This window comes from Drosophila santomea, chromosome 3L (assembly GCF_016746245.2).
Source record: "Drosophila santomea strain STO CAGO 1482 chromosome 3L, Prin_Dsan_1.1, whole genome shotgun sequence".
NCBI lineage: Eukaryota > Metazoa > Arthropoda > Insecta > Diptera > Drosophilidae > Drosophila > Drosophila santomea.
The window spans coordinates 2328042-2350041 of NC_053018.2; the positions used below are offsets into that span (position 1 = coordinate 2328042).

The 22000-nt window shown below is 40.5% G+C and overlaps 2 protein-coding genes across 12 annotated transcripts in view; one reads left to right on the forward strand and one right to left on the reverse strand.

Annotated features, from left to right (window-relative positions):
* The window catches only part of LOC120447503 (protein furry), a 47149-nt gene that overhangs the window by 12919 nt on the left and 12230 nt on the right, over positions 1-22000 (forward strand). For 7 of the 11 annotated variants that reach the window (XM_039628904.2, XM_039628905.2, XM_039628909.2 and 4 more), the window contains exons 7-14: positions 329-472; positions 1732-1899; positions 1977-2126; positions 2199-2368; positions 2457-2611; positions 2706-2816; positions 2882-3036; positions 5338-5501. In XM_039628904.2, coding sequence (XP_039484838.1) covers positions 329-472; positions 1732-1899; positions 1977-2126; positions 2199-2368; positions 2457-2611; positions 2706-2816; positions 2882-3036; positions 5338-5501 — 1217 coding nt within the window. Of the gene's footprint in view, positions 1-328; positions 473-1731; positions 1900-1976; positions 2127-2198; positions 2369-2456; positions 2612-2705; positions 2817-2881; positions 3037-5337; positions 5502-22000 lie in introns of those variants that run through there. The other 4 variants (XM_039628910.2, XM_039628911.2, XM_039628912.2 and 1 more) reach the window with 2 other exon arrangements.
* LOC120447505 (galanin-like G-protein coupled receptor npr-9) lies at positions 6778-21913 on the reverse strand. The gene is made up of 7 exons (XM_039628915.2): positions 20488-21913; positions 15459-15601; positions 14704-14948; positions 14164-14285; positions 12358-12476; positions 12160-12230; positions 6778-7405 (listed from the first exon to the last, which is right to left on the reverse strand). Exons 1-7 carry the CDS (start codon positions 21157-21159, stop codon positions 7308-7310), a joined length of 1470 nt encoding a protein of 489 aa, XP_039484849.1. The 5' UTR covers positions 21160-21913; the 3' UTR covers positions 6778-7307.

Consider the following 22000-nt stretch of genomic DNA (forward strand, 5'->3'; position numbering starts at 1 on the left):
GGTATTTTAAAAAAAGTCCACTCCTATGTATACCACACTCATCCACCCACCTGCCTCATGCACATCCACCTGCACACCACATTGCACCTGTGCCCCGTGAACGTTAAAATCCATGTCCATCCCATGGGAGCTGGGCAAACAGATTGGCCAACATTATGCCAATATGATATCTCTGTGCAAGTGTGTACGTAAAACATTGATCACCATCAATCTCGAAATCGAACCATCACCAACCAACCAACCAGTCACCATGACTAGTCGTTCAGCATCGCCAAAACACAGCTGTTTATAAATATCAAAATCAATATATATGGATTGTAATTTATAGTTTACAAGATCAGTCGGACTCGCGTTCGCTGTCCGATTCCCTGGACAATATACCATCCAATGTGTTTGGGCCCGAGGGAATCGTCACGCGTTTCACGCTGCCACTCTCCTATGGACGCAAAGAGGCGCGCCAGAAGCGACTTGGGTAAAGCAAATACTTACAGCCAAAACAAAAATCAAAAAACCAAACAAAAACTAAAAACCCAATCAAAACTTGAACCTAATCCCAAAAACCAATACCGAGTAATAATGAAACACAATACCTGCAAAACAATAACTCGAATTACGTAACTTTTTGTACAAATAGCTATGTGCATCTTCTGTATGCAAAATTAGTATATTCCTGTGTTTATTATATTTTTGTTGCCTGTCTGTGTCTTTTTGTGTGTAGCTTTGGCATGTTATTTAAAATGTTTTTAATTAGCCTTAAAAGTTTTGATCCTCTGTATACGCTTTTTTGGGCTTAATAGTTTTTATTTTGAACAACAAAAATGGTCTCAGACTTCATATATGCTAGAGCATAATTAATTAATTTCCCAATAGCCTTAATAGTCTTTATCTAGAAACTATTTATTTTGAATTTTGAAGGATCTTACTTAAACTCCAAGTAATCAAACATACTGCTTTATTGGAAGCAAAATCTTTGTATATTTGTTTCGCTCTGAATGCAAATTTATTTGTTTAAGACTGATTTTCAGAGATATTTTCCTATTCATCTGGTTGTCAAGTTGTTTCCGTTCAATTTGGCAACCAGTTTGCTTATCTCCTTCTATCTTTTTCCTGTGCAACCCGCCTCAAAACTGGTCACGCCCTCTATTTGCAGTTGGCTGAAAATAATGTCAAGACAAGTTTGTTTATTTTTCATATAGCGCATGTCAGTCAGTTACCCACAGTTCCCAAAACCCCACGAATCCCGCTGCCCAAAAACCTGGAAAAGCTTGATTAAGCTTCGTGTTCGCTTTTCAGCAGCAGCAGCAAAAAAATTATATAAAATTGTTATTTGCTTGCTGTCATTTATTATTATTCGTCCTGACCAAACCTCCCCACAAAAGGAAAAGGGAAAATCGAGGATGACAAAAAAGTGGGGTTTTAATTGAAAGATGATTTCGAGTTTAAAATTCATAATGTTTATTGTTGCACGCCGTAGAAGCAGAGGGTCCGAACGAGATGTACATATATATTTAAAATACGGCCTGGAATTCGAAATGGTCAAGTGAGCGACTTTTTACAGATCCAGTGTCGTAGCAGTTTAAATCGCAGTAAACTTTATGGACTTTCGCTAAATGATGACCTTGCCAAGGCAGCACAAGCACCCACAGCCAGATAGGAACATTAACAGAAATTACTGCCCCGGAGCGCTCGCTGTTTGACACTAAAATCCATGGCCATAAATTTGTTTTACAGCTCATCGCCGGACTCCCTCAACGCCGATCGCAGTGACAAGTCAGCGATGGGCAGCGCATCCCCACAAGCGCTCTACAAACTGGTGGTGCCGCTGCTCCGGTGCGAGGTCGTCGATGTGCGAGATGCCGCCGTGAATGCCTTGGGTCTGATAAACCACGATGCGCTCAAGTAAGTCTCAAAGCAACATATATCCCACTTGATGCAACTGACAAAGTGCGTGTGTGTGTGTGTGTGTGCTCCGGCAGGGATTTGATGGAGGAGCTGGTGGTGTACATCCGCGAGGCGGTGGACTGCAAGCAGGAGAATATGCGCAGGAGGCGGAGACGCGATGCCCTGCGTCTGCAGGTGGTGCGAGTGCTGGAGAAGATTGCCGAGAACGGAACGTTTGGTGTGAGGTAAGGCACTTCGAAACGCAATGATCAATATGTATATTGATTGCCCACTACTTTTCTATCCTCCACTTGCAGCACCTGTGTGCTGGAACGCGACACGATGTCGCTGCATCCCACCTTTGTGCTGTATATCTCGGGCGCCATGGGCTATCTAACGTCGGAGACGGACAAGGATAATCTCAGCATTCGCGAGGTGAAGGCCCACTTTTGCAATTTCATACGCAAGATGATTAAGAACTTCCCACGTAAGTCCTCAAAGTACTGTTTGATGGCGAATACTCTATACATCTCCTTTACATCTGCTACAACTGATTGCCTGTTCATTTCTCTTAGTTGAGTCCTGTGCCACACTGCTCTCCCGGGTCCTGAAGCGTAATCTATTCAATTTATTTGCCGCCTGGTGCGGCAGCTTCTCCAAGCCACTTGGGTACACCATGCAGAGCGACCATACGCTCGAGGAGGAGAAGCTGCAGTTCAGCGCCCTGCAGGCAAGTTAAATACCAAAAAACGCAACGTTTTAGTAATTTTGCACATTTTAAAGCCATTAGTAACGCTGTAAGTGATTTACCTCTCTCCCTTTAGGCCATGTCCGCCCTGCTCTGTTGCGGTCAGATCTTCAATCCATCTTATCTACAAGATGATAGCATCATTTACAAGTGGCTGGATATGCTGCTGACCTCCAAGAACGAAAAGGTAAAGCGCCACCCACATGACCTTCCACTTGAACCACAATTAACACTGAGCGTACTTTCACACAGATTTACCAGCTGGCAAGAGATACTGTGGTCCTGTTGCTGGAGTCCAATCCGGATATCGGACAACTATTGGAATGGGTCATAGACCGGTGCTACACATCGACACCACGTGAGGCAGATGCCTGTTTCCTGGCCCTGGCCTCGATCTTTAGCGCCAAGTAAGTGAAGCGAAATGGCAATTTAAGCGTGGGGTTCTGGTGTCGCTTTCTGCGTAATCGCCTTACGTTGTGCCCTTTAATTTGTTTTAAATTGTTCGACAGCCAAGTACATTCCGCCCAGTACTCTCCGCCCACCGCTCTCCGCCGTAATCGCTCCCATGGCATATATGCTGGTGGGGATTGGGGGTGGGATGAAGGACTTGAACACCGATTTATCTGGCACTCTTAAGTAGCATTTCACGTGTCTGCCAACAATGGCAACTCTTTAAATTTACGCGCACACATGAGTGGCTGACAACCTATTTGTTCAGGCCAACCTTTTTTTCTTTTTGTATTTTCTCGTCCAGTTTTTTCTTTATATATATGTGCATATATATTATTTTGGTTTGGCCATTATGGCAGCGAACTGTGGCTCTTCCTGCACACATCGCTAGATAAACAGTAGAGGCCATGAAGCATAGCATGCATGGCTCATTGCATTTATTGCAGCTGCAGTGGGCGGACAAATGTGTCGAAAGCGATTTCCTTTATAGGTTTTTGATCCAAAAAAATTATAGGAATATTTCTTAAATTAAAAAAAATATGCACCGCAAACAGCTGCATCAAAAAGGTCATTTTTGTTGTATTAAACTTTAAATAAGTATACATATTTTAAAGCAATACATTTTTTGACGAAATTGCCATTACTGAATCGTATTAAACAGCAGACAGTTTTAATATGCTGTCTGAAGATTGTAATAAATGCACACATGTTTCTATATAATTTGTTTGCTCGGTTCTAATAGAAACTAATTACCTATTCTACAAACTAAACCGCTTGTCTAACCGAAGTTTAAACTTTTCATTCGCAATTTGTCGAAATTTGTCGATGTCGCCGACGTTGGAGACGGTTTTACATGGTAACGAGAGTACGCCAGATTGTGGTTTATCCCGGTGGGGGTATGTGATTTTGCGGTTCCCCCAAAACCGAAGGACACAACCAGAGCAGAAGAATCTCGACCACTTCAGATGAACACGCGCGGCAAAGATATTTGTCGGCTGGACAGCGTCTTATTGCAATTGCGTTTCAAATGGTACTCTGTTGCACATACCCTGTAATCGCAGACTGCAATTGTGTGTTGTGGACATTTGATGAAGTTTACTTGTCATGTTTAAGTTTTAGCCGTTTTCCACTTGATTTGGCGTTTAAATTAAAGTGACTTGCTTTGGTTTCGCATTTTATACCTCAGCGCATTTAAATAATTATACATATAGAAATATTATTTCACAGGGTATAAGTACAGATACAGGGTACTGCTCGTTCGAATCACACTGCTCTTACGTCTACCTGTTTGTTCTAGTGTGGTTCAGGCACATGCAGCATCTGGCCAGCGCGTGGCATTCTCGACTTTATTTTCCGCTTGTCCAGATTTTTTGTGGCAGTTGGCGTTGGCATGCTGTTGGCACATCGAAGCGAATACCATTTTAGTTTTAATGGGCGGTGTGAAAAATTGTTTAAAATTCTCCGCCAATTTAAAGGCGTCGAAGCAATCAAAGAAGCTTCAACAACGAATGATTTATAGTATCTAAACGGTTTTGGGCTTGGGTTTTGGATTCGCTTGATTATAGCAGGCAATTTGCGATTCGGAATTCGCATTATTTCAATAGCTAGCCATTTGTCCGTGAACGTTGGTCTTAACGGCCATACAAGGCCCTAGACCATACAAATAAGTCGTGCACTTCCTTTTTTTTTCTTTCAAGCCGAACTTAAACCGCAGCATACTTTGTAGCGCCCAGTCCGTGTGTCTTGTGTCTTGTGTTTGTGGGGATGGAAAAGCGAAAATCGATTTGCGTAAATTATTCAATTCAGAACCCAGTGCAGAAGAAGTGAAATGGGTTGGACGGGTGGGTGGTTGTTCTGCGAAAGCGTATCTCCCTCCGGTCCGAAGGTGTTATTCCACAACAAATTTGCGTATATGCATCCAACCCAAACGTATGCATATGTGTGTGCAAACAGGAGAGTTTGAAAGTGGGCTACGACGTTTTAATGGATCTGTCGGGATTTTGGATGGGGTGATGGCTTTTCTGGTCGGTTACCAGATGCGGGTGCTGGTGATGGCGACTGGTGCCTGGTGCTGTTGCAGATGGAGCAACAACTGTTGATTTCTGGCATGAGTGCTGCTGGAGCTGAACAATTCCGGCACGGCATTGTGTGTGGAGCAGAGCAGAGCAGAGAACCGCGTAACCACAAGCCAACAACCTCATTAGGTTACTTTGTAAGCCTTATTAAAGCGCTCGCCTTTCTTTGCACTCTAATTACAGGGAATACCCGTGCGACCATTACACATCCGTGATAACCGTGACCCTCCTAATGACGGGCTGTCCTCGAGTGGAGGTGCATGCAACAGCGTTGCAACTGCTGCAGATCCTGGACAAGCGATTCTTTGGCAGCGTGGTGGGCACTTTGCACAGCGAGAACGAAAAAGGTATGAGATTTCCCTACTAAAGCGACACGTAAAGCGGGCTTATGGCAATAAAATGAAAACTAAGTGACCAGGAGAACTTTTTAGTGGCATGGTGGAGTCCCCAGGCTGCAATTCAATTGCATATCGCACTTGTTGCGAACTAGAATACATAAACTGAATTTAAGATATGAACAAGTTTAGTTATTTCAACTCCTTACATCTTAAATATGTTATTAAACTTTCGGGTTGCACTTTAAAATAGAATGCTGTTAGTTGTGCGATATAAATTCCTTAAAAATTCAAATATTTGGCTTTGCTATTTATGTAAATAATTTAACACACAGTTTTCACTATTTCTCAGAGGCTAAGCTCCTTGTGGAATTTTGAATTACATTTGGGGTTTTCACGTTTCAGCACAATTCCTTCGAGGGTAGACCATTTTTATTCGTTTTGTTTCGCCGTGTGGCAAGTGGTGTTTATTCTCCTTGTTTGTTGGTGCTTGAATTTTGCATTTTAATTTCAGATATATGTGCCTACCATCCTGTTATTATTATTTTAGCTCGGGAGTGTCTGTAGAATTTTTATTGCATTACATAAGAAGATTTAACAAGCTTTGTATGCGTAAATGCTGTCTTCTGATTCCGTTGAAGTATGTTTACATATAACGATGGAGCATTAGAATTTTCCACTCCTGCGTACCTTTTTTTTGGTCCTAAATGCTTATGGCTAATCTCTGTAGATATTCCTCCATAAAATTGAGCCTGAACCATTGTTTTCCACTTCTGAGAAGGATTTTGGAGGCAGCTATCCCACTAGATTTATAATTAGTCCAATTTCTATGTTTGCACTTGAAGTTTTTCAATTGCTTTTTGTTTTTGCTGAGTTCTTTGCTGAAGGACTTTAAGATGTTGACTGAAAAACATTGTCCGTCCACGTGAACGCAGTCTTTGACCTTTTTTCTGCCCTTGCACTAAGCTGATGAGGTTTGGGTTGCCTTTTGTCCAGGTTGCTGCAGTACAAGCTTAGTCCTGTAATGTTAAAAATATAATAATAAATCCCTGGCATTTGGTTAGTATCCGTAACTGAAATTGCCTCAGCTCAGCATTGCGAACATGCAGTTGCTTTAAGCTGCCAAATGTAACAACAGAGTCCTTGCTGTAGTCCGCCCTTTAAAGTTGATTTAAATAAAGTTAAGCCATTTGAAATTGTTACGCTGAAATGGATTGGAAATCCAATCAAATCAAAAGCCTGTATTGCTGAATTTTCATTTAACGAAATTAACATTTATTACATGAATACATTTTCGCGTTTGGTTGGTTAGACAGGAAATACACTTTTATTAATCTAATCTATTGGGTTTTGCGATTGACGTTTTCAAATTGTGTTTCTGCGGTTAGGTTTCAATTAAGTTTTGCGTGCGGATTTGAATTCGATTTTTGGGGTTTGTATAATAGCTGCTTAAATATGCGTATACTTTTGTAAGCAAAACAAAAGTTAATCATTCTATCACTATGTGGTTAGTTAAACACTTAAATAAATGAAGTCGGCGTTTTGCGGTTCATTCGTAATTTTGATTTTTTTTTTTTTCGTTTTTTGATTTTTGTTTGATTTTGCTTGGCCTTGACAAACATCAAAAACAACGGTTTCACTTGTATTCCTCGCATTCCGTAAAGTAATTTTTACTTTCTTTGTGCTCTTATTCATATTATGTGTGCTGAAATCTAATTAAAAACGAAATGCCGGCTCATCCCGCGGCGTATTTCGCAATTTCACATCATTCATTGGCCTTTGCAGCCTCTAAGTTAATTTTCCCTTAAGCTCAGCCATTCACTTGAGTGGATGCAACTCGTGCATTTCGTTCCAACAATGTTGCGTCATCATCCGACGTCGAGTGGATGTGCCAGTATTGCGACAATATTCAGAGACTGAAATGAAAAGCCAAACAGTTTGGTTAACATGGGTTTGCCAACTAGATGGTAAATGGTAAAAAACCCTAGTAAAGTCTTTTTCGATTGAGAATTGCCATATCGGCAAATTCGTTAGTTTCTCAATGCAATTTATAACACCCAGTTGGGTGTTATAATTAAAACTTCCAGAAATATGCGTAAATAGTTCGGGCTGTTCAGGGATTCTTTTGCGCAACTAACACCACAAAAAAGAGTTAAGAGTGCAATTAGTAGTCATAAAAAGCTTTCGCCCTTCTAATTACTTTTAGGTTGGGAACTTTCCCTAAAATAATTTATAAAAAGTGAAATTGCCCCCAATTCAACACAAACACTTTGGGATCTGTACGTTGTAAATAAACATTTCAAAGTCAAAAATTAATATTATTATAGCCAGATAAATCATTAGGGCATTAATTGTTAGACTAAATCCTTATTTGCTCCTGTTTTTTGGTGCCATTTTTGCGACCTTTTTTCATGCTGTCATTCACCTGGACTTTGGATTTACGTTGTCAGTCGTATCAAAGTCCCAGCAGGGCGCACAAAAGTAGACTATAAATTCGGTACTTTGGGATTTTCAATGGCTGCTTAACTGACTTTTTAGCTTATTTGGGACAAAATTTATGGGTATACCAGAAGAACCACTCGAACACTGAACAAATCGGATTTAAAAGCCCGGAAAACTCAACGAATCAAAAGTATTCATTCCGGTTTAGTTATCTGTTTTAAGAGAGCACCATAGCATCATATTCAATTCACTTGCTTTCGTCCGTTTTTGTTCTCGACATATTGTGTTTCATGGCAATCTGAGCTAATCAATCATTCGTGTTCAAAAGCAAACAAGGCCCGAAAAAGTGTCAATAAACGGAGACCACTTTTCAATGAAAATCATGTTTGTCTGTCATGTTTGCATTTCTTCCTTTATGATCTTTGCTCTGGGTAATTATGGTTTATCCTTTGGCTGTAATTGTATATTTGCGGCTCATTTCAATTCACCTCAAAATTAAACTTTTATTCAGCCGCCTGGCATTTGACACACTTTGTTTCCCCTTTAATTATTTAAAATTTTCTCTCCGGGAAAGTCAACAAACAAGATGTATAAATAGCAATCTGCCACTTGAGCTTCTTGAGTATAATTCCACCCTTGGCGGATGCTTGGCGTTTTCCCTCCAAATTTTTGTTGATTGCCATGTGTGGATATTTGCGGCCCGGCAAGATTAATGATGACGCGCTTCGACTGTCCTTGAAGCCCTCAGCATTTTTGATACCGTTTCTAGTGAGTTATTAAATAAATTATACAGTCATCCACAGAAGATCATACGCGTCTCGTCATCACACAAGTCTTTTCCGCTTCTTTCATCAAACGGAAGCCATCGAAATCCTAAGTGAATTGTCGTGTTGTTTTGTCAATGAATAGACTAGCTCTGTGAAATTTGTAAGCATGCTTCCACTTTGAGGAGTTCAAGGCTAAATTCGGCTATCCACTCACTATTCAACGCACAACTGTCATTTCCTGGCCAAACTCATGCTTCATCTGCGATAAATCATTATAAATGAGTCTTCTTACACAATGTTTACTAAAGCGATGGGCCAAGCGTATGTTATTGTCGACAGTGTTAGCAGCTTGTTAAATAATTCTCGGAATATTAACTTTTTCTCAAATGGAAAGTGGAATGGTGTTCCCCGCCTTTAAGGCTAGCAATCTAAATCACCTTAAGTCAACGAAGGTAGAACATGTCTAGTTGACTAGCATGAGGCGGCAAGTGGCACTGTCTTCTCCAGAGAAAAGCACTGATTGACTCGCCAAGGAGAAGACTTGAGGGCACAGGGATTGGCTTCCACAACGAGGCATCTTCAGGAGGATGCGTGAATGGATAGGTTGGTAATTTATGGCCAATAAGCAACACCTAAATGAGGGCGGCTCCCGGGAGGAGCGGCAATTGCCATTGCATTCAGCACACGTACCACGTTGCGTATGAGTAATGCCGCGCGAAAAAGGAAAATGTATTGGCAAAACTTAACTGTACCACTTGCCCCAGGCCATGATTAGGCTCAAATAGATGGGGGAGGGGGTAATTTAATGTGCGAACGCCACGCTTTTCTCATCAATTTCCGCTGTTTGATTTTTGGATTATTTTGACCGGATTTCGATGTCAGCGTGAGCATTTTGAAAACACAAGTCGATCAATCAGAGTGCATTGAGACTTAGTATTCGACCCTATTTTGCTGCATGATGAAAATCTGTTTCGTGATTTGTTTAACAAACTGGCATATGCGAGTTAACTTACACAAACCTGCAGCCTACATCTTTATGTAATGTGCCAGGTGCAAACTTGTGTACATTAAGAAATCCAGGAAATGTAGAAAGTCGGAGAGGACTAACAGCAAACAGTAATCATTTTGGTACATCTCTTTCATCGCGACATTGTACAATGTAAATTCAATTGTTGCAAATGTGAAAATCATTCCCCCGTTTTACCCACTGGACACGCAAACAAAACAAGGACACCTCGAGTATTTGCATGGTGTAAATATTTGCATGGAACACACTTTCTTGTCCTGTTTGATCCTTTTTAGCTCGCAGCTTCCGCCAAAGAATCCTTTCTGTCGCTTTCCTTCTGCCTTTTACTTGTCCCCCGTTTTCATTTTCATTTACATATGAATTTCACTTTAACCGAGGCTCTTTTTTCCATCGCCTTGTTGACGGGATTCTTGGAACACAGTTTCTAAAACTGACTTGTGTTTTCCGTTTACTCTATTTCCCGCTTTTAACGAATTGGCTAACATTTCTAATTAACAAGTGGAAAACCATACTTTAAAATAAATATGCACCTTGACATTTTTATGGCTTTAGCTTATACACCACCCGAGAGAGCTGAAGAAAAATAGCTCTTTAAAAATGGTCTTGGCTTTAGTAATACTCGTATATTAAAAATGAATGCCCCTGATGGTGAGGTGGAAAATCGTAAAACTAAATTTTACGACTGCTGAATGAATGATGGTTGAATCGAAAATGTGTGGGGGGAGGGTGAATATTTGCTGCCTGCTCAAGCACCCGGTGGAAAACTCAAAACAAGTCATATAAAAATGAATTAAAATTTATATTGAATTTATATTAGACCAAACTACATTGTTGCCAAGGTGTTTGTCATTTCAAATCAATACCCATTGTTAAAGAATATTCATGAACTATTTTCCAACAAAGATAATTCGATTAAATTAAAGTGTGTTGCTAAGTTGGCAGTCAACTACATTTTTACATAAATTTATTGCATAATGGCTTTTAGTTTGCCGACCAGGAGGCATACGTTAAAGTGATTATTGAATGCATGAGAAAGTTTCCTCAGGCGGAAAGAAACATCACTTTTCCCAGTTGCATGTCTGCGAAATTGCTTTCGTATAAAGTGGGAAATTAAAATGCGATTTGCATTCATAACTTCTGGTTCTTGTTTATCGAGCAAATCATGAAAGTGACCCAGGGGAAAATCCGATTTAAATACTCTCATTAGCAATAGTGTTGATTGTGCCCGTTTTCTAACTTAAAGTCAGTTATGATGAAGGGCGAATTAGTCTCTAGTATTCCACTCTATTATCCTTTTCCATTCCTGATTAGTGCTTAAATCCGCCTTTTCTTGACCCCTTTTCCTTTGGTTTTTCCCCGTTGACATGGCTTACCGCTTTTCATTAACAGAAGGCGTGGCGTTAGATGCTGATTTGTTTGCCTCCACTGCTGGGGAGTTTATAGGAAAAGTTTTCCACGTCTCTGGAGGAGGAAGAGCAGCAACAAAACAACAATTAGTGTACCACTCTTTCGGGTGGTAGAGGGAAAATGTAATTCCCAAGAAGAAAGTGTAGTGGCCACTCTAATGCATTCGAATCTCTGCTACAGACATCCGCTTTGTGCCTGGCTGAACTGAGTTTATCTGGCATTTTGTCAAGCCAGCAGAATCAGCCAGAAAATCCGAGTGTATAAAATGTTTATTCTGCAACTGGTTAATTGTCACAGATTCTCTAATCAGCAAATCTCATCTAACCTCCTTCACCAACATCAAAGAAATTACTTGTTACATATAATTATTGGGAGCAACTTAAATTGCATTCTAGTTTTAACTCCACCGCGTTTTAGAACCGTGTTTCCCAAGTGCAGATGTCAAGCGCAGCTGTGCAAAACCACAGTCTTGTTGGCGTTTTGTACACGATTTAACCAGCGTTAAGTATGCACTGAAGTAAAGTTTGAACCAGCCAAGTCCTGTGTGTTGTGTTCTTTTAAATGCAGGAAGGAACCATTTAAGTTGCAAAGTATAAATCCCAAACTTTTCTTCACTAGCCAACCGCCTTTGTGTCACCTAGTTTATTGTTTAAAACGTTTTCTATTAAATTTAATATCTTTCGCTTAGCGAATTGAATGCAATTGAAACTGTATACTATTGTTTATGCATGTAGCAAGCTTCTGGGTAAATCAATTGTACTCATGCAACATTTAATCTCAGTTAAGTCTGACATAATCCTACTAAACTCGTATGTCTGAAAGGATTTGAATATACATAAGTAGAAAATGAACTAATCGCACTGGAGATTTCCTAAGGAACCTTCTCAGTAAAGTCCCTGAATATAAACTGTGCCTTGCACATCAAATCAAATGTTTAAGCTTTTTGAGCACATAAAATCGCATTTGTCATTTTAATGCAATATGTGCCCTTATCCCTTTTTTAATGCAGAGAAATTCACCCACTCACCTGTCACTTGTGTGTTTCCTGCCTCCCGCTGAGCGGATGAAACCCTTCGGAAAATACTCAATACGGCTTTGCTGTGATTTCAGTGAAAATACAAAAAAAAGAAAGAAAAGGGAAATGGTAATAAATGTATTTAAAAGCTGATAAAAGGCAGTTCCATAAACATGCGTCATTTGGGGTAATTTGCGGCGCATTACTTACCGGAAATTCTGTCCACTGACGCAGTAAAGCACGAAATTGATGCCAAAATTGGTGATGAAGAAAGCGTGAAAAATATATTGCAAAGCAATTGTGGAATTCTGGTTTCGGGCCGACTCCGTCTGCGAAATTATGGAAAAATATAATACATGGCATAAATGGTAATAGCATCAATCGCAATATGTCTGCCAATTATTAACTTATACGTTGTCCTGGTAACTGCTGACTTTGACCCGTGAACTTCTAATGGGGATAGCGATACTGTTGTAACATTTTTTATAACTCACTAATGGCTAAATAATTTCTGGAATTAGTAATTCATCTCATTCATTATGTGTAATGCGCACGTGCTCGCTGACCTGACCCCTAACCCCTAAACCCCGACTTCCTAATATCGAAGTAAATGTCCGAATAATAATTCAGCTCTTGTCTGTCGTCCCTCTTTTCCACTCAATTAATTTCGTGTCTCAATCAATGTTTGATTTTGCGGCATTTTAGAGTTGACACGTGAACTGGGGAGAAAAAATCAATAATATGAAATACTGGAATACATAATGACACGAAACTCATAGATTTTGGTATAAGTTACTTTAATCGCCAAACAAGATATTGGTATCTTTGGGCCAGTATCTCAGCGCCGAAGATTTGTTTTGCATACAAATAAAATGTGTCAAAGCTGCGACAGTTGACGACATGTATTCAATTTGGCGTAATTTAGATTGACAGCATTTTGCAGAATGCTTTGATACATTTTGCGGCCAAATAGAGCAGAAATTTAACAACGAAAGTATAATATACTTCTGACAAAGTTCTGCGCTTAAGTTCTTGTGTATAGACTTGAATTTAATTAACATTTATGCAGTTCGAAAGAGCTTAAATGCTTCATTTACAAGTTTATCCCATTTTCAGTAGTCAGCTTAATTAAATGACAGGAAATTTTAATTGAATTTTGGTAGCATTTTTGCAGTTTCCCTCGAGGGCTATGATATAGTAATTTATCTTTCCGATAGTGTATTTATTTTGACACGAAACTGGTTTTTGTTTTTTTACGATGTGCCTTTAAAGTGCACAAACTAATTAAACCATAATTAAGACCTATGTGCCACTCGCCATGCCAACCAGTGTGCGCTCACTTGGCGAGGACATTAAAATGTTTTGCCTTTTGATGTAAGCAATTCCTGGATTTAACACTACAGTTGAGCTAAGTGGGCGAACTGGCAAAGGAGCAGCAGCTCCCGTCCTCGATCCCCATCCTCCCAAGCAACTAAAATAGTTCATAGTTGTCATAACATTTCCACTGTTGTCCTGGCCAGCTTAGATATGAGGGTATGGTTCAGAAATTGATCCGAGCCTCAACGCCATCTCTCGCATTTGTGGGCAGATAATTAGTAGCAGACAGCTGACGTCCACGACACGACTATTACTTGTTTTGGCCGGGCATTAAGCATGCTTCCACTGAGAAAAATGACTACTTGGATTGTATACCAGCAATAGCTTTCGATAGAAGATCTGGCCAGCAAAGCAAATACATTCTACTCTACCCTTCGTCTTTTCTGATGGCAACTACGTATATTTTCCCACCACACCAATTGTTTTCGGTGTACATTTGCCTAGCTAACTTGTCCCACTCCTCATGTAGTATCTGCCCAACGGCGGCTAATACAATTATTTGGGTCAGCTCAAAGTAGTGTTCCGTCATTGTCCCGAAGTAACAATGCATATGTGCCATCTTTCAGCCATCTCAATAGCGGAGATATTTTAGCAGCCTGATTGGCCCTGAAGAAAAGCCATAATGTTTGCATCACTTACCTCCCAATAGGCCTCGATGCGCAGCAGGCAGCTCGGCAAATTGAGGCAGACAAAGACCGTTGAGACAATTAGCAGCATTTTGGTTACCTTGAGCTGCGATGAGTTCTGTACCTTGCGACGGGCTGTGAAAAATAAATAAGCAAAGAAGCAAAGAGTTAAGCTGAGACAACCTTCACACTGGCGCAGACTTTATAATTAGTTGGAAATTATATGTAATAGTTGGCCAATTGTTTGGCAATTTGTCAGTGTCGCACCAACTTGACTAAGACTGCAGCTGTCAGAAAGTTTTTCATACATTTTGCTCCAGCTTTCAGCGTCTTTTGTTGTGTCATTTTTAATGTCAGACCCTGCCGCCTGCGAAATGGCTTCAAACAAATTCACAATTTGCCGAGCCAACTTAAATGGCTTAAGTAAAAGTTTTAGCTCTCTAGCCAATGCCAAGTTGCCGGCAAATGTCAGCAGGACGAGTTCCTCAGTGAGTATCAGGTGTACTGAAGCCTCTGACATTTTCCGAATGAAAAGCCATTCGAGGGCTCTTACCTGGTTTCTGCGTAATCTCGCAATGGTGTTGGCAATTGTTTATTTGATGCTGCTGGTGCTGCTGCTGCGACTGCTGTTGCTCCTGATCATCCGTCTGCCTGTTGCCCACAATATGCTGTCCACTTGGATGCGTTCCAGTCGACTTCTGGCGCTTCAGCGATGCCGAAATGCGGTACGAGGCCACTGCAGATGTCCCTCCCGATGAGTTCGACGAGTTCGATGGCATGCTGTTCGTTTGCGGCTTCCTGAACGGCAAAAACAAAACAAAAACAAAAGTGCATTAGGAATTTGTAAAAGAGGGAGAAAGCGTAGAGTAACTTGGCACATTGTCAGCTTCTCCAGAGAATAATAATAATAATAAATGGCAAACAACTTATAATAACTATGGAACTCAGTAGGTAGTTTATAAAACTGCCAGTTTTCGTGTTTAAATATTGTATTTGTATAATCCACATGGAATCGTAGATTTATCTTTCTAACTTCGATATCTTACATGTGCTTCTAATTCGGATTAAAATAAATATACTTTCAGGTTTGATATGCATTTATGGTTGAAATTAAATTACGCTGAACCTTTTAAATTAACGCTTTCTGCGGAAATTCAATATAGGCATATGAAGCAATTTTAATGCAATTCCCAAAGCCATGACATTTCGTTTTCTGTTTTTTACGAACTTGTCACAAAATTCGCGCAATGGTTTTTCATGCCAATGGTCAATGAGTCGAAAAGCGATTATCCAGGGGTCACTACTCACATCTTGTGCATGGTCAGCGTTCGGCGAACGGTGGCGAACTTCCACACCGTGCAACCTGTACAGGTGTTCAGAACGGCGATGGTGGTGAAGGGCACCGCGTAGACGACAATGGAGTCCCAGTAGTTGAAGAGGGCCAGTTGTTCCTGCGAATGAGAGGGGTATTTTTCTTTTATTATTATTATCATCGTGCCGCTGTGGCTGCAATTCGATTGGTTTTTGTGGCTGGGCCAACGTCGCGTATACGCAAACCGTACACTAAATTGCGTATACGCCACGAGTACGTAGTTTGGCCTTGCCACACCCACAAGCGTTAATCTTATTTCGAGCAAATTAAAGTTTTGGTTGGGATTTGGTCTGAACGCCAACAGAACTCTATTCCATCGGCTAAAATAAATTAAATTTAGAAACCGAAATAGTATTTGTAATCCATTTGCGTGACGCACAGAGCTTGTGAAAAGTTAGTTAGTGTGTCGGTTTTCTTTTTTTTCAAATCAAAATACCCTTTGGGGTTTAGCTAAATCGCCAGTGCAACTTAAAACCTCATTTCCTTGAAAAGATCTTGTTTCAATCTGCATAACTCGCTGGCTGGGAAATTTTAACAGAATTATTTCAAGCTGAGCCAATAAGTTTCCAGCTCCTACTAACAACAAGAGTTTGACCTTTTGGCCTGTTTTTTAATCTCGGCATTTTCCGCTCGGCCCCACAGCTTTTCCCGGACTCTCTCTCCTTTGAAAGGGGTGAACTATTTTCACATCGTCTTGTGCATTTATTTTCCACTTTCCCTGGGAGTGAAAGCATTCGAGCAGTCAAATTCCTGGCCGCCGGCATATTTTCATGTCCGAAATGTTCAATCTGAAATGTTCCAGGACGCTCGAATTAATTTCCCCAAACACAGATGTGGCTGGCCATTTCGCTGGGCTAATTTTTGGCCAAAGCCATTCCATTCGTTTCAATCACAATTAACCAGAAATGGAAGTCCATAAGCGCATTACCATTCATTAGGGCCCATCTAACTGCTCACCCGCATTTCTCTAATCAAAGCAGCTGGTCGGGCAGCTATTTAAGTTTAAATATTCTAGATATGCCATCATCATCAGTGTGCTGGGTCGTAATTCCTGCAGGCTCCTCTCAGTTTACAAAATTTCAAGTGTTGGCATTCATCAAAGAGTATTGCAATTATGTTAGTCACCTACTGACCAAATCGAAATGGCTCATCACCTCATTTTATGCCCATCTTTTTCATCTATAATATATTTACAATCTGCACCGAAAAACGTTGCCAATAATAAATTTAAATATTCCGCCATCGGCGCACATCTTTTGCCCACAAGGTATGTAGTGTTTTGATTACATTTCCTTGTTCTTCATGGTTTAAAAGGGCCTAAGAGCTGAACCAAAATGTTTCTCACTTTAATTGTTCTATAAATTTAATTCTTTTTATATTTTGCGTCAGCTTAGTGAGGGAGTTAAAATGGTCATCTATTGATCGGCCAGTTTATTTGTCGACTGGCCATTTGATTCAGGGGCTTTTGGCCACTAAACACCTTGAAAAACACTCTGGAAAATCCCCCAATGGCCGTCATAATCGTAAAAGCTGACCTGCTTGACCAAACCATTCAATCTATTTACTGTTCTATTTGCTTTTTTGGGAAGGGCATCCCAGTTTTTTCCTTTTTTTTTTTTTTTTTTTTTTTTTTGGCGCCGTTGTGTGTCAAGTGGATCAAAGTGTAATAGCTCGTAAATTTTCAATCAACCGACGATGATGATGATGTCTGCCCTTTGAGGCTCCTAATACACGAAATTGTTATGGGAGTATAATTAATCTTGAAGAAAACCTAATTCTTTTTCTTTGGTCAAAACAAAGTTTTACCCATTTCGAATCATATGTATTGAATTAAGTTGGGGAAAATAAGCACTTAAAGTTTCCGAGAGAACTTTTCACAATTTTAAGATGAACGGATTTTGGTTGGATTTTAAAGAATGAAAAGAAAGAGATTGCAAAGTAGTAGAAATCTAATTCAAAGTTGGATCAAAGAAAATGTTAGATATATGAAGTCTTGCAACTCGAATGCAAATATGTATAAGCCATATCCGGAGCTAAATGTTACCCATGCCCCTGGGCATTCAGTGACCACTTCCTATTCAATTCCATGAATATTTTATTTGTGCTCTATCTTTGGTCACTTCCTGTGGCCTTAGTTTGCCACATTGAGATTTTCACGAGCTTAGTCGATTTCCATTTGGCATCACATCTGCTGCCTGGTCACATCAAAGGGCGGCCACTTTATTGACTGCTGTTGGGTATGGAATCGAATTTTATTATCAAAAAGAGCTTAAAATGAATACCATTCAAGGAGTAATAGACGTTTCCAGTTTCCCAACTTTAATTAGGACTGGCATTTCCTGCGAACGCTGAAAATTAGGCAACGCTTTTTTGGTAATTTGGCTATTCATTAGAAGCCTACTCCTTAAAAGTCAACTTGCGGAGCTTCCCGAGAAGCATCTGGTCGCGATTCCACGGAGGAGCGTCTCTGCTGCTCCCACTTCATCCGAAAGGCTGTTACACAATGATTTGTTTCTTTCAATATACCTACCGCCAAGTGCAAAGCGTCTATTTGCAGCTTAGAAGCGATGTCTGTTTCAAAATTTATGTGGTCTTCTTTCTGTGTTCCCGTTTGGAAATATTTTTTACCGCACGCTGCAGCATCCATGTGGCCACCCACACTGCCTTACTGCCCCACTCACATCGAAATCATTTGGGCGCCCAGCAGATGGTTGCCAATGGAATTCGTGCATATTTCCCTGGCCGCTAGACTTGTGACATCTGTGGACTGGCTTCGGAGTCGTGGTTGCCATCGCTCAAACGGAATTGTTGTCAAACGAAATTGCTTACAATTCACGTGTGCACTCAGAAATAGTTGTGCCAACTTTTGCTTAACTTATAATTGCGAAAAAAACAAGTTTAATAAGTGCAACAAGTTGGGAAGCCATTGATTACTTAGATGATTTGTTCAAGAAGGTCGGTGAGAAGAAGAGCTTGATGCTTTTGTAAGCTTTTGAAGTATATCTGGCTGCACTTGTTTTCTTCAGTGTAACCTTCGCTGATTGAAGGCACGTATTGCCATTTGAGTCTAGGGAGCTTCGCCCGCTCAACTCATCCATCAAGCTACCAATCGAATCGGGAAATAAACGTAGGCGCGACACTTAACGCTTCATTGGGGCCAATTTGGCTAATAGGCCGCTTGGCTGGCTGAGTCTCACTTTGTATCCTGAATCTGCTGGCCTTCTGTTTGCATTGCATTGCGTTCGCATAGCCCACGCATAGTGAAAATTAGCATTGAATTTCAGGCCTGAAAAGTGCGAGTGCCGCCGAGGCAAAGGTAAACAGCTGAAAAGCGAGTGAAATTTGAGATTTATTGGAGCTCGAGAATTGGACTTGTCATCCCTCAGACGCAGTGGACACACCCAGTCAGCCGGTTGGTTCACGTGCCTGGCGGTGGATTCGATGTTTCTTTATTTTTTGGTCCTGTTTGCGCTGCGGGGCCAGAAAAAATATTTGTCTTGGCTTACGGGTCGGTGAAATGCCCTTTTGTTTTTCAGTCATCCTGGTCATTGTAGTTTACCCAACTTGTTGAGCGAAAATAAAAATGTTCGCTTGAATTTTGCAGCGCAGTTAATGCTATGGATTTCGCAAATAAGATGAAATTTGATCAGCGTTAGTCCGCAGGATTAATAAATGGAAAGTTTTCCCATTTTTGTGTATGAAAACTGAAGTATATTTATGAAAAACTAAAAAAAGGTCGCTATTTCAAACTATCAATGGCTTTCAATCAATGCTGGGCTAGAAATACTTTTCATTTATTTTCTCTAAAAGAGCATTTATATTTTCGACTTTTCAGCAAATTTGTTTCTGGTTTAACCGTCTTGACATTTTTGGTCTTTCGCTGTTTTCCTTTGCTGGACCCTTGTTTGACCCGTTCACAAGCCAATTTGTGGGGCCTTTTCTCTTCAGCGATGTATGCTTAATTTGCACAGTTAACCCACACAGCGGTTGGCTATTCGTCTTTCGGAACCCAATTAATTGACTAATTGCTCTAGTTTTGTCCAAATTAGTAGGCACTTCGTCTTGCCGACCGGCGCATGATCGGCATATCTTGGCGGTATTTATTGCGACTAATTGACAAAGTGTCACAAACAAGTCGAGTAAAAGTGACGAAGGATTCGAGAGTTTTCGGAGCTGTCATGTCAGAATTTGGCCGGAAAACAGCTGTAAATGCCTTTGACAGATTCTTAAGATTATCCTTTTAAAAATCAACTTCATCAACCTTTTAAACTTCTGCTTATCATTTCCCAGACAACTTTCACTCACCCAAATGGAATGCATAAAACTTATTTGTTGTTAAGTATTTGACAACAATGTAGCTGGCCTTTTGCCAAGGCAAAACATACAATGCCACTCAAATTCAAATTCCAATACATATGTATGTACGTAGACAGAAAATATAAATACCAGCATTCCCACGTGTGGGTTACCTTTTGAAAAACCAAATATTGGTGCGGGAAATGGTAGATAAATTTGCGTTGTGTCGCTGGTTGTTAGTGGCAACCCATATGAAAAATTCAGAGAACTGTAGCAGGAATGCGATAGATGAAGTCTGAATTTTGATTCATGACATTGCATGAAATTGCTACAACCCGAAAAGTAGTTTTCGCTTTGAATCCAAAATGGCCCGAATCGTTTAAATATCTTTTAAATACCATTAAAGTAAGGAGCTTTAAATAGTAAATGCCTTGTGGCATTGCTTAATAAACAAATTTTCTTTTGCATGGACTTCATTCATATGTTGCTCGAAGCTTTCAGTGCTCATAGGGGGTCTATGTTAATAACCGAAAATATTTGTTTACAAAATCAACACATTGAGATAAATTTCACTTTTTGTGGGTAAATTGGTTTTGTTTGTATGTTCTGTGTGTGCCAGTGTAAACCACTCAAAACAATGGCTAATGGCATTTTTGAGAGCACACTCACTTTGTATTCCGAGTTGAGATCGCAAATGGTGGCGTTCAGTTTGGGCGCAAACACCGGCTTGGCAATCACTATATAGGGCAGACAGTGCAGACAGCCCACGAGGGTCAGGCAGAAGAGGACGATCTTGGCCCGGCGCACGGTGCACATGGTCTGGCGCTTCAGTGGATAGATGACGGCTATGAAGCGCTCCACGGTGAAGGCCACCACAAACCAGACGGAGCAGAAGCTGGCCAGGTAGCTGAAGAACGTGAAGAACTGGCAGAAGTAGTTCCGATTGTAGATGTCCACGTTGAGGAAGTTCAGCCACTGTGCAAAGAGTCCGGCCAGGAAGCAGGTGTCGCTCACAGCCAGGGCGGCCAGGTAAAAGCTGGAGGATAACTTTCGCAACTTGGTCCTGAAGAAGACAAACACGGAGAGGATGTTCCCAATGCTGCCCGTGCAGCAAACCACTGGTATATAGTACTGGTGCACGAAATCCCCTATAAAGAAGGCTATCCTTAGCATCTCATCATCCTCGCCAGCCGAATCATTCGCGTCCATCTCTGTGGCATTGTATTCCGTGGCATTTGATTCGATCAAAGTTGTACTAAAATCTGCTTCTGTAGTCGCAGTTGCATTTTCACCACTGCTGACTATATACTCCATATCCGTTTTTAAAGCGGCAATGGTCATTTGAAATTGGTTATATTTTTAAATATATGCAAAACAGTTTGTATTTGACACTTTCATTACTGCACAGTGCTATTTATATCGGTTTTAATTGAAGAAGGTCAAAGGCGAAAACTATTTGCATTTCCTCGGACATATGTTTGTCTATTGCAATTGAAAGGTGTACGATTCTTTTTTGATTGGCCAACCAAACTATTTCACTTGTTGGCACTTTCACTCGAATTCCTGTTTCCGCTTAACTTAATCTTAATTAAGAATTTTCAACTTTTAAACTTTCTGCCAAACTTTTCGTTCGACAAACTTATTGGAACTCCCGATTGTTGATCGCCTATGTGTTATAAGTTCATTATCGGGCAAACAATTTTTCTTCACAGTTCGTAATGATGTAAACAAAGAGGAATCGCCAGGTAAATTCATAAAAAACGAAAACTTTTGCCACACACAAAAAGTTCTTGTTTTGCTCAAAACTTCTGAGGGTTCTTGTTTTCACAACGCACAATTTATTTGCAGTCTAGTTTTATTTTTAAATTTTTTGGTTCGCAAGCCAAAGAAATTTTTCGATATTTTTGCAATTAATGGATAATTCTCGGAATCGAATTCGTTTGCTTATTTTCGGTATGTGTGCTGGTGCAATTGATTAAGAAATTCTTTTTTTGAACTTTTTTTTTGAAACCCGCCGGTTTTCAAACGCTCTGTTGAACTTGGTGGCTAGTTGTGAGGTGGTTTATTGGCCGGTTCGTCCAACCAGCAGGACAATGAGCGCGCAACTAAGCCTTTTAAACTGCTTTCGATTGCCCCTTGGAAGGCGCCAAGTGAAAGCTTTTTTCCCGGCCACTGCGCCGGC